The sequence below is a fragment of the Macrobrachium nipponense genome, chromosome 6, assembly GCF_015104395.2.
Source record: "Macrobrachium nipponense isolate FS-2020 chromosome 6, ASM1510439v2, whole genome shotgun sequence".
Taxonomy (NCBI): domain Eukaryota; kingdom Metazoa; phylum Arthropoda; class Malacostraca; order Decapoda; family Palaemonidae; genus Macrobrachium; species Macrobrachium nipponense.
The window spans coordinates 38,722,464-38,739,736 of record NC_061108.1 but is presented as its reverse complement, the minus strand read 5'-3'; the positions used below and the strand labels follow the sequence as shown (position 1 = coordinate 38,739,736).

General features: G+C 39.5%; 1 protein-coding gene across 1 annotated transcript in view; it reads left to right on the top strand.

Annotated features, from left to right (window-relative positions):
- LOC135216498 (uncharacterized) overlaps nucleotides 1-16,804 on the top strand; it is a 28,935-nt gene extending 12,131 nt beyond the window's left edge. The window contains exons 2-3 of the mRNA XM_064251869.1: nucleotides 4,799-4,873; nucleotides 16,092-16,804. Coding sequence (XP_064107939.1) covers nucleotides 4,799-4,873; nucleotides 16,092-16,426 — 410 coding nt within the window. The 3' untranslated portion in view covers nucleotides 16,427-16,804. The remainder of the gene's footprint in view (nucleotides 1-4,798; nucleotides 4,874-16,091) is intronic.
- The last annotated feature ends 469 nt before the right edge of the window (nucleotides 16,805-17,273 follow it).

The window sequence follows — 17,273 nt, the reverse complement described above, 5'->3', positions numbered from 1 at the left end:
CAGTGTACCTGGAACACCCACCACTCTCAGTGGAGGATGGGTTATGGTTTTATTTCAGTGAAGGTGACAGTCTTCTCTGGTTGTGTTTATATATTAGTAGTGTGCCCAGGGCAAGGGCTCTTGTGGATATTTGCTAACCAGCAGTTACATCCTTCACTGCAAAGCTCCCCTGATACTTTGCTAGCCATCGGACAGCTCCTTCACTGCAAAGTTCCCACTCAAGTAGAGGCGTTCCTCGGCTTTACCGCCACGTCACTACAGGTCAAGTTAAGCACCAACCAGAGGCAGTTTTATACTGCAAGCTCTCTTAACTAACAAGGAACAACAAGCATTGTATTCAATGCTATCAACTTTTCTATTTCGAATTCATTACATAAATTAATGTTTTGGTCCATGCATCCCACTTGTCAATGTGGGATTTAGCTATGTAATGACCTAGTAAGTTGCTTATACTACTATAAAAATGACATTTTTAATGATGAAATTAAGTTTTATGTATACTTACCAAGAAATACATGATTGGAGCCCCTCCTCCTCCTCCTCCCCTCTCTTGGACATAAGGCATAAACAGAATGAGGTTGTCTGCTGAGTTGTTCCTGGTATTCCTGTTAGTGTGTAGGACTGGTCACCTGCACTAAACTTTTAAACTTTACCTGGAAATTTTTTAACTTAAGCTGGTGTGTGAGGTGAAACTAGCTATGTAATTATTTGGTAAGTACTGTATATAAAACTATTTTATCATAAAAATTTCATTTTTATTGCCTTTGACACTTCATTATGGTTTCTTACAGCTTGATTGAGTAATGGTGCACAAACCCATTACTTAATGGTCCAGAAGTCTAGCATCTGCTACATCCCATACATGCAGTATGGTAGAGGTGTGGGGTTCCATCCTCTGCTCCTGTACATACCAGAAAGGTAACATCCCAGGTTGGACGAACATACCAGTCAGTTCAGAGTATCGGCAGCCTGTTGGTAGTTGACTACCATGTCAGTAAGTTTGAGTGGCTTATCCAGCTCACATTCACAAGCTAAATCCTATGTTGATAACTTACGAACTTCAGGTTTGTATGTTAGGAAAAATACTAATTACTTTTAAATTGTTTATACTCTGAACAAACCTTTGGTCTTAACAGTAGGATAAATCTTCTGGCGCCAGCTGGAAACCAGTTAAAAACAGTAAAACACTGTAAATGCAAGGATTCTGTGGCATCTGGTAACTGATACGTAGTTGAGGTGGAACCGACTAAGAAACCATGCTTGAATTCAGTGACACATCAGTCTTTCTTCAACCACCTTGGAGAGTGGTCATTTACTTTGCTCTCCTCCTTCCAAACAGATCCCTTGGGTTATCCTGTTGTCTCCTCGGTCTATTGTTCATGGTCCCAGATTTGTTCACTGGGACGGGAGGACTCCCTTCTGCTTACTGGGAACAACCTGGGAGTTTACGCATCTCCTCAACCATTCTGCCTGTTCTTTCATGTCCTGAGCTGAGTATTAGGTTCCAAAGTCTAATGGTAACCCTAGTGGCTCCTTGTGGCCCCAAGCTGAGTGGCCGAGAGAGATCCCACCTTAGCACAACCTTCTGTGCCAGTCTTGTGTGGAGAGATACCACCAATCATGTATTGAGTCTGTCCATTATCTCTTTCGAGTAAGAAATCTTTCTTTCAGAGCAGCGACTCAGATGTAAGGCTACTTTAGAGGATCTTCGTCCAGCTGTATCCAAGATGAGCCGTCTGCTGCGGTGATTGGTGTCTTTGAAGGGTTTCTTTCCATTCAGAGTTTCTTTCAGTATTGTTAAAGATCTGGGTCTTTTTCAGACAGAAGAAATTCTTTTTCTTTATACTAGCGAGGGCCTACAGGGCTGGCTTGTGATTAGTTCATCTGAAGATGTGAATATCAGTTTGCCCTGGGAATTCTTTATGCACTTCAAGAGCTTTGAGCGTTCTTGTTTCACCTCAAACCTCCTACATTGGACCTAACTCTGGTACTGAGTAGTCTCTCACGAGCTCCTTCAATCCCATGCATCAATCTTCTTACAGGAAACTGATTTTGGAAACTGTTTCCTTCTGATCTTGGTTTCCTTGGAAGAGTTGAAGAGCTCCATGGTCAGGCCTATGACATAAACCCTCAATGGGTGGGGTCAGTAGCTTCCGAATTTGCTTGGAATTTGTGGCTAAGGCCCAGATTCCCACGGTTCATGGTGACAGATTGGCCTCCTTTTCTGTTCCTTATGGTGTAGATTTTATCAGTAACCGTCAAGCAACCTTCATATGAAGGGCTTGTCACTTAAAGCTTGGCTGTCGTAGACTTTATGGTAACACAAGCCAGGCCTAGAAAGAGGTGTCCTAGAATGCCCTTTCGTTTAACTACACGAGTTGATTAGGCAAGCCTGCTTCTTCATCGTCAAATTCTGTCACCAATTCTGTGCATTCAGAGGCGCATGGCACTAGAGGAATAAGTTCCTCCTTGGCATGTAGGAGAACTTGTCTGTTCATAGGATTTTGAATGCTGGTTTCTGACTGCATCAAACCACTTTCACTTTCTTTTATCTGAAGGATGTTGCCCACAGGTCCTTGGACACATTTTCCTTGGGTCCAGTGGTGACTGTTCAACAAGTGTAACTCATCTGGCGCCCCTGGTAGGACAGTTTGTATCTTGCTTAAGATGGCTTGTGTGCAGTAGGAAATGAGTGAGATGACTGGTCTCTTTTCTTTCCTTATTTTCCTTTTTCCATACTTACAGGCAGTTTGAAGAACAGTCACATACGCTGGAACTGGTTTGATGCAGTTGAGTGTAGCAGCCATACTGTTACAGCACTTTTTATGTTAATTAAAACATACAATATGCTTTTCAGTAGCTTAAACTCCTCTCTCCAGCAAGGTGTGGAGTGGTGACAAACCCATTTTTTGTGGTTAACATGCTTTGTTGCTTCAACAGATATATAAGCAGTCCCTGACTGACGACGGGGGTTCCGTTCTTGAGACGTGTCGTAAGCCAAAAATCGGCGTAAGCTGCAAAATCATAAAAAATCCTAAGAAAAACCTTACTTTTAATACTTTAGGTGTATTAAAAACTATGTAAACTGCATTTTATTGCATTGTTCATCAAAAACCTTCAAATATTGATTATTTTGCATTTTTGGAGTCACATTTATTCTGCCAGATTGGTGTCGTAAGCGGCGTAACCCCAGAACATGTGTCATAACTCTGGAAATAATTTCTGATTAATATAATTGAAAAGCGTTGTAACCTTGGAACATCATAAGCCGAACCCGTCGTAAGTCGGGGACTGCTTGTAGTTATTTTTTACTTCTGTTATGCTGTGAATTTGGACATGCTTCTTAGTGTTTAAACCCTTGGACTGAGTGTTAGATATCTACATGTCTAACATCTCAAAGGCTTAGGTCCTCCTCCTTAGAACTCTCATAAGAAAAATGATCAGGTGTGCTGAACCTCCAGTTGGTTCAGGATTCTCCTACCTCCCTCCAAGTGTGAGTTTATCCTACTGTTGAGACGAGGTTTATTCTGCATATGAACAAATGAAAATTTTTAATTAATTTGTATTTTTCATAGATAACAAACCTGAGGTCTTAACATTGACTGCCCAACTCTAGCCACCCCTCTTATGTTTCATTCTGGGTCGGAAGAAAGACTGTTGCATCACTGGATTCAAGTGTGGTATCTGACTCAATTCCACCTTAACTACGTATTTTATGTCATATGACAAATTCCTTACATTTACAACTTGTTATTATTTTTAACAAGTTTCCAGCTGGAGTCGGAAGATTTATTGTACTACTACTGTTAGTACCTAAGGTTTGTTAGCTATGTAAAATACAAATTAATTGAAAATTCTTCATATTTGCTGTATTTACAGGATGTTTGGTTGACATTTTTCCAACTTTCACTGTTATAAATACACTAACGCAGTCACAAGGATACACTGATTTACCATAGAAATCACGGGAATACGATCACATGGACGTCTTTTCAGTTAAAGAAAATACTTGCACTTGTTAAATTTTAATTAATTTGAAGATTTACTATTGATAAGATTTTGTACTGCAGCTTCCAGAATCATCTAACATTCAGTTGTTGGCATCTCTTAAGGAATGGTTTAGTGGATTGTTTAAATATCTTCTCAGTGATTGTTAGATGCGGTTGGCGTTAATTACTAGCCACTTGAGTGAAACAACAAACCTATATAATAAATGGGCTTATGTTTATGCTTCCAGCATATCCACTCAGCCAAACACCTTGACCACAGTTCAAAAATTATTTAAATGATCATTGAAGATCAGTGTTTTTAGAATGTCAGAATTTTCAGTTTTATCAAATAAATATTGTTTAGAAGATAAATTTTAGATTGGATGTTTGTGAATCCATTCACAGAGTGTATGTAGTTGAACATATTGCTTGGAGTTTCTTTTTTTTAACAAAGTTTTATATTTTAAAAAGGACCTGTAACTATAATAGACATGCTTATTTTTAACTTTTTTTTCATCTCTTTCTGATAAATTATAATTTTTTTCTAATTCATTCTCTTTTTTATAGTATTTTCATATTTGCAGAAAGGGTTTAGTGTGAAGCCCCAGTAGAAAATAACAGTGAAGCAGCAGTAATTGGCTCAAACTATACTGCTGACCATGGTACCACAGGTTGTCCCTCAGGTACCTTTGTAGTATAAATAGGAAATACCATATCAGAAAAATAGATGCTCTAATCACTTCCTGTCCACACTGCAACATCTATACCTGCAACATCTATAACCCTCATCTCCCTTCACTGCCTCAGAGACAGACAGCTATTGAATCTGAACAGTCCACTGTTCATGTACCCACCTATACCTTTCACTATGGACAGGCTACTAGGCAAGTTTGCATAGTTTAATTATGATTACATAAAGTTCTTACTAAAATTTCCTTTGTACCATTCATGAGAGAGAGAAAAAGAAAGAGAGAGAGAGAGAGAGGAGAGAGAGAGAGAGAGAGAGAGAGATTGAGAGAGAGAGACGAGAGGCTAGAGAGAGAGAGAGAGAGAGAATTTCTCTCAATCTTCATATGTAATCATTATTTTTATACATTCAACTTACCTGTCAGATATATACATAGCTATTACTCCGTCGTCCGACAGAAATTCGAAATTTCGCGGCACACACGGCAGTAGGTCAGGTGATCTACACCCCCGCCGCTGGGTGGCGGGTAATAGGAAACCATACCCGTTTTCTAATTCATATTTTTTTCTGTCGCTTGAATGTAAAACAACGTTTTGCAGTTCCTCCTGATGGATTTCGTGTTTCATCGCCATCGATCGTCTGGGCTAACTTTTACAGGGAAGTAATGGATCTTTGGTTCGGCATACGCTTTTGTTAACTTTTAGAATTTTTTTTTTTTTGATAAAATTAACTTCGAAAATTTAGAAGATTAGTGACGTGTAACTACCGAAGTTTTCGGTAGACACTCATCCACTTTCACGAAAGTGAATTACTTATATTTATTCATTAATACAAATAGTGGGTAGTGTTTGATGAGGAAACCTGGATATTTTTCTTCCTAGTTGGGGAAGTCAGAAAGTACTATCTTTAGAAGCTTCATTAGCTCTTGTGTTTAACGAGCAATTATAGTAGTAACAGTACTAGTAGTTGTTGCATCCTCATCACCTTCTTTTACTCCGCAGAATCTACAATATCATATTTGCAAATTGTAGACTTTTGGATATATTTCAATACGAACTCTTAGAACGTAAGAAGTGAATATAGTGTTTCCACCCCCATTACAATGGGAGGTGCGTCTGATCGGCTCTCTCGCTCTCAGGTCTAGACCTCTTCCCAAGCTCACAAGCCCAGAGGAGAAGGAATGGCCGCAAAAACGTAAGGAGGTTTCAGAGAATCCCACCGGTCAGCGTCCCCTCGGCAGGTTCTGTTAGAGCGTCCCAGACTGCCAGGGATAGCCATTGAAAGGCATCCTAAAACAGTGTTTTCTCCCCTTTTTATTGCCTACGGTTCCTCGGGATGGATAGAAGAACTTCAAAATGAATGAAATTGGCGAAGATCCTCGTATAATGCCTTCTGGTAGAATTATTTCAAAATGAGGATTGACATATCGATCACCTTTCGGAATCAGGCGACGATTTAGCGCCTTCTAATGTTAGAGATCATTCGATAACTTTTGTGATAAAGTCATTGTCCGAACACTTTTTTTTTTTTTTTTCGCAACTAGACAAGACGCTATTCCCATGGGGGTATGAAATTGTTATTTTCAACATAAGATTCCCCCATCGGTGCATTTTTTAGATATAAATCTATTATGATGAGAACGATTTAGTTTTGTCAATCGAATGAATTATATGGATCGTTGAGTGATAAAGCATATATGTATGACTTTTAAGCTTCGAGCTCCTTCCACGCTTAGGACAAATCGCCCTTAGGACTACGGTATGGCAAGGCATAGCCACATACCGAAAATTTATGCTATAATGGTCAAGTGAAATCCTTACGAAAAATTTCCTAAATTTAAATACGGTTTACCTTAATGTAACAGTATTTATATAGGATTCTATTACGCTAGAGTATGAGTTATATGATGCTATCGTGTCTTCGAGAAGTGATCGGAGAAGCATATCTTTATTGGTGGATTGAGAGTAGGATAGAACATTTTTCTTCGTGTTAGAAGAGGTTTCCATGAATTAACCAGTACCCTTCTAGGACTTTCTAGGAAGGAATAGGTTTAAAAAGAATTGTTTAGAGGACACCTATTTAGTTTCTAGACTTGTCGAAGTCTCGTTAGCTTAATTATGCTTATATAAAAACTTCCTGAAGTTCGTAATAAGTTTATAAGATTCCTTTATTTAATGGATTAAACTGGCAACTCGGGAAAGGGAAGGCCAGACTGCTTTCGCGTTGAATGAAGACCACGCAGTCGCAGAGTACCTTCTTGGTTCTCAGTCCGTGAGAGGTCTTTTACAGCTCTCTCCTGCGGGAATGGGATAACTAAAACCGTATCTCTTCCCTACAATCGTGGTCTTAGCCTCGGGATTGAGGGGAATACTGAGCTATCCTAAATAAAAATATTGTCTGCCTTTTGTTAGGAATCTTTCAATAAGAAGGATATTACAACCTTTCAATGCTGTTTTACCGTAGGTAACATGATTAAAGGATTCTAATGCAGCAGAACATGATATTATTAATGCAATCATTACTTACGAAAGCATGACTTATTAGAATAAACATACTTAGTGAGAAGAGAGATTGTAATAGAGATTCACTTCAAGACTACCCCCGGTATAGGTTAAGGTCTTTCGAGAAAGGACACAAACCGTAGTTAGAATCGGATATTTGCGCAGAAGTTGTATGAGTCGGATGGGAAACATTCTTTAGTGGGAAATGGTTTCCCTGAATGGATTATACTACGTATATAAAAGTTTTTCATAATAAGAACGGAATTAACATATGAAAGGATGTCGGGTACCATAAAGACACAGATGTTCTGGCACATAACATAAAGATAATTAGTAGGAGGCGCCAGCCTGGCGCAGATGCGCCACCTGGCGCAAGTTGCGCCAAAAGCCAGCTTGGTGCAATAAGCTAGAGCACCATCCAAAATATTTCTCGTTTCAGCGAGTTATTAAAACAAAAACAATGCAAGAATTGCGAGTCCGTGAGAACCTCGATCGACGATAATAACTGTTAAAGTATGTCTAACATTTTATTGCAAAGAGTTGTGAGAACCTGCGAGAAGTCTTCTTCATAGATCTCTTAGCAAGAAGAAGACGAACAGTCTTCATGTAGACTGCTTCCTTTTCCTCAAACCATGCCATAAGGAATCATAAGAGTTAATAGATATACCTTAGAGCAAATTATGCTTTCCTACATAGAGCTGGGAAGTTGCTCAGTCCACTCACCACTGGCCGTGGTCCTTCTCGTTCAGGAAAAAAGGGGGTGGGGGGGGGGATACAGTAAGAATTAGCCGAGGAAAGAATAATTCCCCTTCCGATATACTCGTATTAGAGGAAAATTGAGAAGAAACATCCAACTATGGAAGTACTGTAGAATTATAGGATTCTGACAGCACCTCTTCTTATTTTGATATCGAGATTTCCTGACCAAGGTTGCAAGTAATAGGCCATAAAGGCTCCAGCCAGGCTTTAACCAGGTTTAGGCGCCAACCGGCGCGAGCGCCAGTAGGCGCGAGGCGCCAGCCAGGCGCGAGGCGTCAACCAGGCGCGAGGCGTAACAGGCGCGAGCGCCAGGCTTTAACCAGGCGATAGGCGCCAACCAGGCGCAAGAGCGCCAGCCAGCGCGAGCGACCAGGCGTGAGGCGTCAGCCAGGAGGCGCGAAGCGCCAGCCAGGCGCAAGACATCAGGATCTCCAATTTCTCAGTATTTGGAGATAGACTTTCCAAGAGTTTCCTCTTTGAGAACTGACACAAGATCAGTTTTTCCTGACAGTGACACAAGTTGTCCACAGGCGGCCGTGGCCCTTGTCAGGATTAACTGAAATTTGCGGAAGTCTCTAACAAGAACAGACTTCTCATGTCAGGTAACATAGTGGTCGCGTGAGCGACTTCTTTCCCTGGCAAGAGGAGTTGTTTTGGGAGAAACTCTTTTTGCCAGATCAACCCTCTACTGACAATTATTCTAGATATCGCACAGGCGAACGTAGTACGTGGTCAGGATAAGTGGGTTCTTGCTGCTTTATAGACCTTTACATGGTGAAGAGAACTGATATCTTTAGAGGTCTCTCGCTTTCCTCAACCTTATGAGACAAGTGATAGAAAATATATCGGACTCATAAGTTAATCTGGGTGCAGGTTTTAGAAAGACCTTGGCAACCCCTTTTTTATTGCACATTTCGGCTAGTCCCTTGAACCATGCAGTTCCTCTTTCTCCTCTTTCATTGTTATTAACAGGATGGTATATTATCCTACTCCCATGTAAACATATAACAAGGGAGACCTTGAAATATGTTTTGGTACTGGAAAAGACTCGTAGGAACTCTCAGTATTGGGTGAGAGGCTCTTTCAAGTATCTGAAACGTACATTACGGCCTGATGTCCTAGGATAGGAATCTTGAATGATTCTCCTCGATCCTGGATCAGTTAGTAGGAGAATAGGATAATAATAATTTGTTTTGCAGAATAACGATGATAGAATTTTCCATTCTCTCGTTGCCCAGGCACGAGGACAAGGAGAAAGAGTATAAGAGAGAGGTAGCAATATACGCCATCTTTATGTTATAGAAAGGGGAATAAAAATTTAGTTTTTTTTCCCCTAAAAGGATAAACTCTTTACAGAATGATAAGACAAAGGGCGTCAAAGAAAGAGAGGATATATGTTATGCCTCATTTTAGACTTAGTGAGGTTGGATTCTCAGAGGTCACGTTCTTCTCACAGCAGGTTTTGGAAGTCTTTTCCAAGACAGTCTGAATATTCTTTCAACATCTATTTTAAATGGGCCTTAACAACCTCTCCACTCTGAGTCTGTCTGCGTGCAGACTGACCAGAAGTGGACATGAATGAGAGGATGTTTCAAGGTAAATGACAGTAGTCATGGATAAGATATATAATTTCTGCAGATCGTGCTGAGTGGGAATGAGGAAACTGTCCTCTTCCGATACCTCTGTGCAAACCAAAAAAAAAAAAACAAAGCGGTTTTTTTCTTCCCTTTCAGAGGGAAGAATTACCTTTGTATATATCTGCTATCAAAGAACGCAGTAAAAGGCTATACTCTGTCTCTATAAGGGAATTGGAGATAGCAGAGCATTGCTCCTCATCAATGTTTCTCTTGGTACTAATCGACCAAAAGGACGAGTGAGATTTTGGGCTTGGAATCTGGAATCAAATTCTAGAAAGACTCGGCAATGGGTTCCTGCCAGCATGGTATGTTTGGCAAAAGAACTATAACCTTTTATTCCTGGATCAACGCTTTCAGATAAAGGATTCTTTGTCCAGGCAATGTATTTACGTTGTTATCTACAAAAAGAAGATAAGATTTAAACGTTTGCTGACAGGGTCTTTGGAATACGATGAGGGCTAAAACCTACTTCCCAGAAGGTTCGAAGAAGAGGTATATTTAAAGAGCTAGAAATCGGGAATCCTCCCAATTTCAGCTCAGAGTCTCCTTAAACTTCCAGGCTCTTTCCCTGCCTTCGTGCAAGGATAGGGAAGATTTTGCAACGAGAGGACTTATCAACATGTAGGAAGAGTGCTCGTTAGTAACTGAAGTATCAAGTATGATCCATCCTCGGAGGAAGACTGGTCTCTCGGACTATTAGGATTTCCCTATCGTTCTACTGGATGTAAGCCGACCTAAAATTACCTCCCCTTGTTGCAGAGGCCATAAGCTCAAAGTGAAAGAATTTCTTCCACCCTTTTCCTTTCTCCTGATAAACGATTGTGGATGTTCAGACTTTCGGACAATGTAGCGCCAATCAGGCGCCAAATGCCAAACAGGTGTAAAGACGCCAGAGCAAGACAGTCCAATTAAACACTGTCATTGTCTGATGAGGAGAAGGAGTAGGCCTCCAATCTGGCGCAGATGCGCTAGAGGCGAATAATCAGGCAAAATAAAGTGTCCGAGGTGGACATCGCCAGTTTTCATCGAGACTCTTAACAAGCTCGAATCTCCAGCAAGTGGGGAGAAGTCAGCCAGGCGCGAGGAGCCAGCCAGGCGCGAGGCGCCAGGCAAGCGAAGCACCAGCCAGACGCGAGGCGCCAGCCAGGCGCGAGACGCCAGGCAGGCGCGAGGCGCCAGGCAGGCGCGAGGCGCCAGGCTGGCGCGAGGCACCAGCCAGGCGCTAGGCGCCAGCCAGGCGCGAGACGCCAGGCAGGCGCGAGGCTCCAGCCAGGCGCGAGCTCCAGACAGGCGCGAGGCGCCAGGCAGGCGCGAGCTCCAGCAGGCGAGAGACGCCAAGCATGGCGCGCAGGCGCAGGCAGGCGCCGAGACGCCAAGGCAGGCGCGAGGCGCCAGCCAGGCGCAAGCAGGCTCTGGGCTTCATCTAGAAGAGATCTGTTGCAAAGAAAGCCCTGGTCTTCTTTGGAAGAGTGGAATTCTCTAAAGCACTTCTTGAGTAACTTGACGTTTCCTTCAAACAGCTAAGAATTAAAAGCGCTTGAAGTGCGAGCTTTTAACATTTCTTGTTCTTTCCATAACAATATGTCGTGAGAGTCATTTAGCTGTATAACGGGAGATGCAACTCTGTGTTGACTTCTCTTTGCACGAAGGAGATCAAGTGGGCCTATGAGAGATCCTTCTCTCTTTGTTATACGTGTCCACGGAATGCGTTGCTGGGGATAGGGAGCCGACACTGATCCTTAACTAGTGAATTAAAAATTTTTTTATTTTTTATTTTTTTATTTTTAACATAAGTGTATTATTTTCTGGGTTATTGAAATGAGTTTGGGGATAGCTCTTTTCAAATTAAACACAAACCCTCGTGTTAGGATCAGGTGATCGGGATCGGTGTTGTGCTCCTTAAATTATGCCAATAGGCATTGGTGTATTGTCATGTAAGTGGATAAGACCCCATTGACAAATGACCACTAGATTCTGTCAAGTAAGTGGATAAGACCCCATTGACAGATCTACAAGAACTCTTAGCCATAGGTCACATCCTCGCTGAGGCTCTTGAGACGAAGCAGACTACTAGCAATAGCCTAGGAAGTCGGACCCTTCGTCTAAACACATAGGAACCAAGGTTTTATTTATTTATTACCTACAACGTATGTTGTACCTGTCTATTCAGTAATAGCTGTCTTTTACCTCCACCAATGGTGTGAATCAGCTATGTATATATCTGACAGGTAAGTTGAATGTATAAAAATGATATTGTTATGATACAATAAAGTTTTATACATACTTACCTGGCAGATATATACAATTAAATGGCCCACCCAGCCTCCCCTCAGGAGACAGCTGGAAGAAAAAATATGAATTAGAAAACGGGTATGGTTCCTATTCCCGCCACCCAGCGGCGGGGTGGTAGATCACCTGACCTACCTGCCGCGTGTGCCGCGAAATTCGAATTTCTGTCGGACGACGGAGTAATAGCTATGTATATATCTGCCAGGTAAGTATGTATAAAACTTTATTGTATCATAACAATATCATGTTGTGCTTTGATCAGGATTATCAATTATCAATTGATTGTGTTCATCTCTTCAGAGTCCAGCACAAACTATCTTTTTTATCCTTCATGAAAAGTTTTTGCATTCTTCGTTGTCTCAGCACCATAGGCCATGCAATTTATTTTTATGATGTCATGTTTATTTCAGTTCATGTACATTTTATTTTAATTTCTGCAGAGATTAGGGTGAGAAAAGAGCCTTATATAAAGATTATATATGAAGGAAAAGGGATATGCTGCTGTGTGGAGTTTATAGAGAAAAAAAATTGTTTCAGCATGCTGTGAAAATCTGGAGGTGCTGGTGCCAATGTTGCATATTACTTATAGTTAAAATCAGTTAGTGTTAGGCTGGCTTCATGCCATTGAGGTCAAGAACAAAAGAAATCTTTATAGTACAGCAACTACAACAGGAAAAGTACCATGCAAAGAGAAAGAAATGGTATCACAATACAGGGAGTCCCCATTATCAACGAACTCGGTTAATGACGATCTGATTTTATGGCGCTTGTCCAGCGCCATAAAATTAGCGATTTATGGCGCCATAACAGCCCAGTTTCAGTTATTGGTGCCATAAGGTGCTGATAATAGAGTTATGGTGTCATAACATACATAACAGAGGTGTCATTAGCCGGTTATTGGCACCATTAACCGAAACTTGGCAGCGTAAGAGTTTTTGTTAATGGCTGTATTGATAAACATTACCTTACTATAGTTTATGTAGCCCAAAATCCCTAAAAATCTCACCAAAATTTACCACATTGGCAACTCTGTTACCTCCTATTCTGTCTGCCAGTTGGCAACACTGCCATTGACAGTTACAAAACCTTCCCTTGAAAATCAGTTGTTAACAAGCGCCCATGTTGCTTACATCACGGCTGCTCTTTATAAATTTCCGAAACCTTTTGTGCCTTTAAAGCTCTCATTAATTGTAAATGTGGCTTTATGTTATTTATCATTTAATAAATCCACAAAATTAGTGAATTAACCTTTATTTCTATTGTGGTATATATTTTATTTTGACAAACTTTTGCGTGACCCGGAATTATGTGACCTGTCCAAAAGTCCAATGAATAGCCAAGATGATTCGACATCCTTATGCGAGCAACATCAAGAGTTGCCTGGCTTGTGGGACAAGGATGAGTAACAGGGAGTATGAACCCTATGACTTTTGTAACTTGTCATGGACAGGTTTGTGACTTGACTTCTTGTTTTGACTTCTGTAAGTCTTGGTCTGATGAAGACATGACGGCATATATTAAACATCAAAGATTCTTGCAGCGTAAAAGATTGATTAAGGAGAAAAAGAAATCGGTAGCTAGACTTGTATCTAATGATTGATTAAGGAGAAAAAGAAATCAATAGCTAGAGCTGTATCTAATGATTTCCTTGACTTGTGCGCCCGTGGTTCTGGTTCTGCGGTTTCGGTATCGTGATTCTGATTCCGAATTAAATGTTTTGCCATACGACTGGTAACTAATGAAGTCGTTTCTGATTTTGATCCAAAGTTTTTGGCGATGGAAACTAGTTGGAAGAAGAAATTTGAAACATTACAGCATAGTTTAGATAGACATTTCAGCCAAGTTTAACAAGTTGTCAGAAAATTTTAAAGCAGCTTTTACTAGGGTGTGTAACAATCTTTTAGATTCATTTTCAGCTCCTTGTCACCGGAGAGGAGTTTATCAGGTGGCGGATATTCCTTCATTCTCTCAAAACAAACAAAACAAATCCTGATTTTGTCAGACTTTCAGGTCAACCTTTGCTTTCCAAAGCTTCGGTCTCGGTCTTGATCAAAGACTTCATTGCCATGGAGTCTGTTATGAGCTCCTTGCAAGAGGCTCAATCCTTCAATATGTGGGTCCTTTTGGCAATTCCCTTTTTTTATATGTCTGTGCTTTCTGAGATTTTGAAGGAACATCAAGGTGATGCCTCTTCCCAAGCTCACTGGGCCTTATCAAGAGCTTTTTCCTTGGGTTTTCCTCCTGTTTCTTCAAGGAGTAAGGGTAAGTTTAGTGCCAGACTTGCACCTTCTGCTCCAGCCCAACAACCTCCTCCTTCTGGCTCATTTCTCCCGATTACTTTTCGGGTTTCTGGCGCATCTGCTTCATACTCTGGCGCTTACCCTTTGAAATGCGGGAGAGGTTCTTGGTGTGGATCTAAGGGCAGAGGAAGAGCTCAACCTCCAGGAGGTCCTTCTTCTTCTTCTTCCTTGTCTGTGCATAAGAATTTTTGGAAGTAGGAGTCATTACCTCGCCTGGAAACAGCAGTAGGAGCTTGTCCCTCTCGCAATTGGTTAGCTTGGCAGGAGAGAGCGGTGGATGCTTGGATAGTGGAGGTCCTGAAGGTTGGTTAAGAGATCCCTTTTGTTTCGAGACCTCCACTTTCCAATTGTCCTCTCGAGTCCAGCAGTTATTCCCCTCACTCAATCGGGGCTCAAGCCTTGGAGGAGGATGCCATAGAGTGAGCTACTCCTTCTCCCGGGTTTTACTCATGGGTGTTTGATGTTCAAAAGTCCTCGGGTGCCTGGCGCCCCATCACAGATCTTTTGGTCTTGAACAAGTTAATTCTAAAATCCAAGTTACGGTTCGAGATGGTTCAGACTGTTCTTTCATCCATCAGGAAGGGGGACTGGATGATTTCTATCGATCTGCAGGATGTTTATATGCAAATCTCATCCATCCAAAGAGCAGACCTTACCTTTGGTTTTTCACGGACTCTGGAGTTTTCCAGTTCAAGACCCTTTGTTTCGGCCTCACCACTGCTCCACAGGTCTTTTCTCGGGTGATGGCTCCTGTTTTGGCTATTCTGTGTTGGTTAAGTATAAGGATGCTTCGGTATCTGGATGATTGGCTAGTCCACGCTGACCCTCTAGAGAAATATCTGTGGTCGAGGGAGATAGATAGATAGATAGATAGATATATATATATATATATATATATATATATATATATATATATAATATATATATATATATATATATATATATATATATATATATATATATATATATATATATATATATATATATATATATATATATATATATATATATATATACTATATATATAATATATCTATATATAATAGATATATATATATATATATATATATATATATATATATAATATAGATATATATATATATATATATATATATATATTGTATTATAAATATATATATATATATATATATATATATATATATATATGTATATATATATATATATATATATATCTATATATATATATATATATATATATATATATATATATATATATATATATATATATAATATATATATATATATATATATATATATATATGTATATATAATTGCTTGAAAGGTAAGAAAATAAATGCAAGTGTGTGATAAAAATAGATTATCATTTGGTACAGATAAATGTCAGACATATATAGTTTATTGGACATTTTTTCTATTGATTTTACATTAGTGGGTAAGTTTACAAAAAAGATGTACCTCATTTTTGTATATGAGACTTACCCAGTAATTATTTAGCCATTAGTTTCCCATGTACCAACTAATAGCTAGATAATTACTGGGTGATTATATACGTAACCTTATTTTATTAAAAATATAATTTTCATAAAGTATGGAAAAGGAGCTTTAGGGTGTCTTACTGAAGTGCCTTTTGTTTTACTGGTTTCATTAATGTTTTTAGTGCAGGAAAACATAATTTATTTTGTAGCATATGGAAGCAAGTTAAAATTGTGCATGAGCTTTTGCTCATGACATGATGAATCTGATAAAGTACATTAATTAAGGAGGAAGATTAAATATTGTTAACATATACATATCTGTTTTACCTAAGGTAGACGAAGTTGTGAGGAGCAAAAACTATTGAGAAATTTAAAGCTTTTAATTGTCTTTTCATACCTAAGTAAGAAATAGTAAGATATAGTACTGTATTTATAAAGTGCTGGAGTAATGTTATTTTTCTCATGTTATAGAGCAACGAAGAGTCATGGGCCCATCTACATCAGTAGACACAAATCTTTATATTGAAAGTTGGCAGCAGGCAGATAGTCAAGCACCCACCCAGTGGACGTTGTCTGTTAGCCCTGTTTCAGCAACAAATACATTCCCCCCTTCTGAATCTGTTTCTGCATGTCCAAGTCCAGTGCCTCTTCGAACATACCGCCTGGGTCCTGCATCAGCTTCAACCAGTCCAATTGTTGCAGTCCGAGGCCTTGGATCCCGTATGGCTTTACGAGGGTTATTGCCAATGCCTATAGATTCACCGTCAAATGGGAGTAGAGAAGTAGTATTAAACAGTTGTACCTAATTTATTTAAAAAGAAGAATTTAGCCCATAAGAGCTTTAGTTCATGCTCATTATTTTATTCTCTCTTTTTGTAAGTGTAAGTATTCACTGTAACATAAATGAACTTATGGTTATTTTCATAAATTGACTATAGCTATTTTAAATGCTGTTCAACAAGTTCTTATTCTATGTTAATTAATTTTGTTACCTAAATCTTTTTCATAGATAAAGATAAAAAATGTTCATAGGTAAAGTTGGCGTTTACTCCTACAGTCATAACTAATGAAGTACAATTGTGGACATATGATCGAAATTATAATGGAATATCATGAGGTTTTGTTGTTATAAAGAGCTGCCTCTCTTAAGATCTATACAAGTTTCAGCATTTGAAATTAGAGGGAAAACAAGTTCAGCATTGAAATTAGTGGAACATCTCATCAGATTTGCAGTCACTAGACTGAAGCTCTAGGATCGTGAAGTTTTAAGTATATCTTATATTCTATTCTAAACAACAGTTCTGTTAATTTCATGCAGCATCTGCACATTATTTCATAGGAAAGTTTACTCTTTATCAGTATACTGTAAGTTGTTTTTGAGGTACATTGCTGATAGGGGATATGATCTACCTCTAGCACCAAAACATTCCTCACTTTTCATTTGGTCTTGAGGTGAGAGTATTCATCTGCTTCAAGGGTGTTTATATATTGTTATTTTTCTTTTATATTAATTTCCAACTTGCTAGCTCACCTCTAATGCTGTCACACCATGGTATTCTAAAAGTCATGATTTATTAAACAAATTTATGCAAGAATATTAACTAATCTATGCACTGGTACAAGCACAAATTTTCTGTTACTATATCACCATTT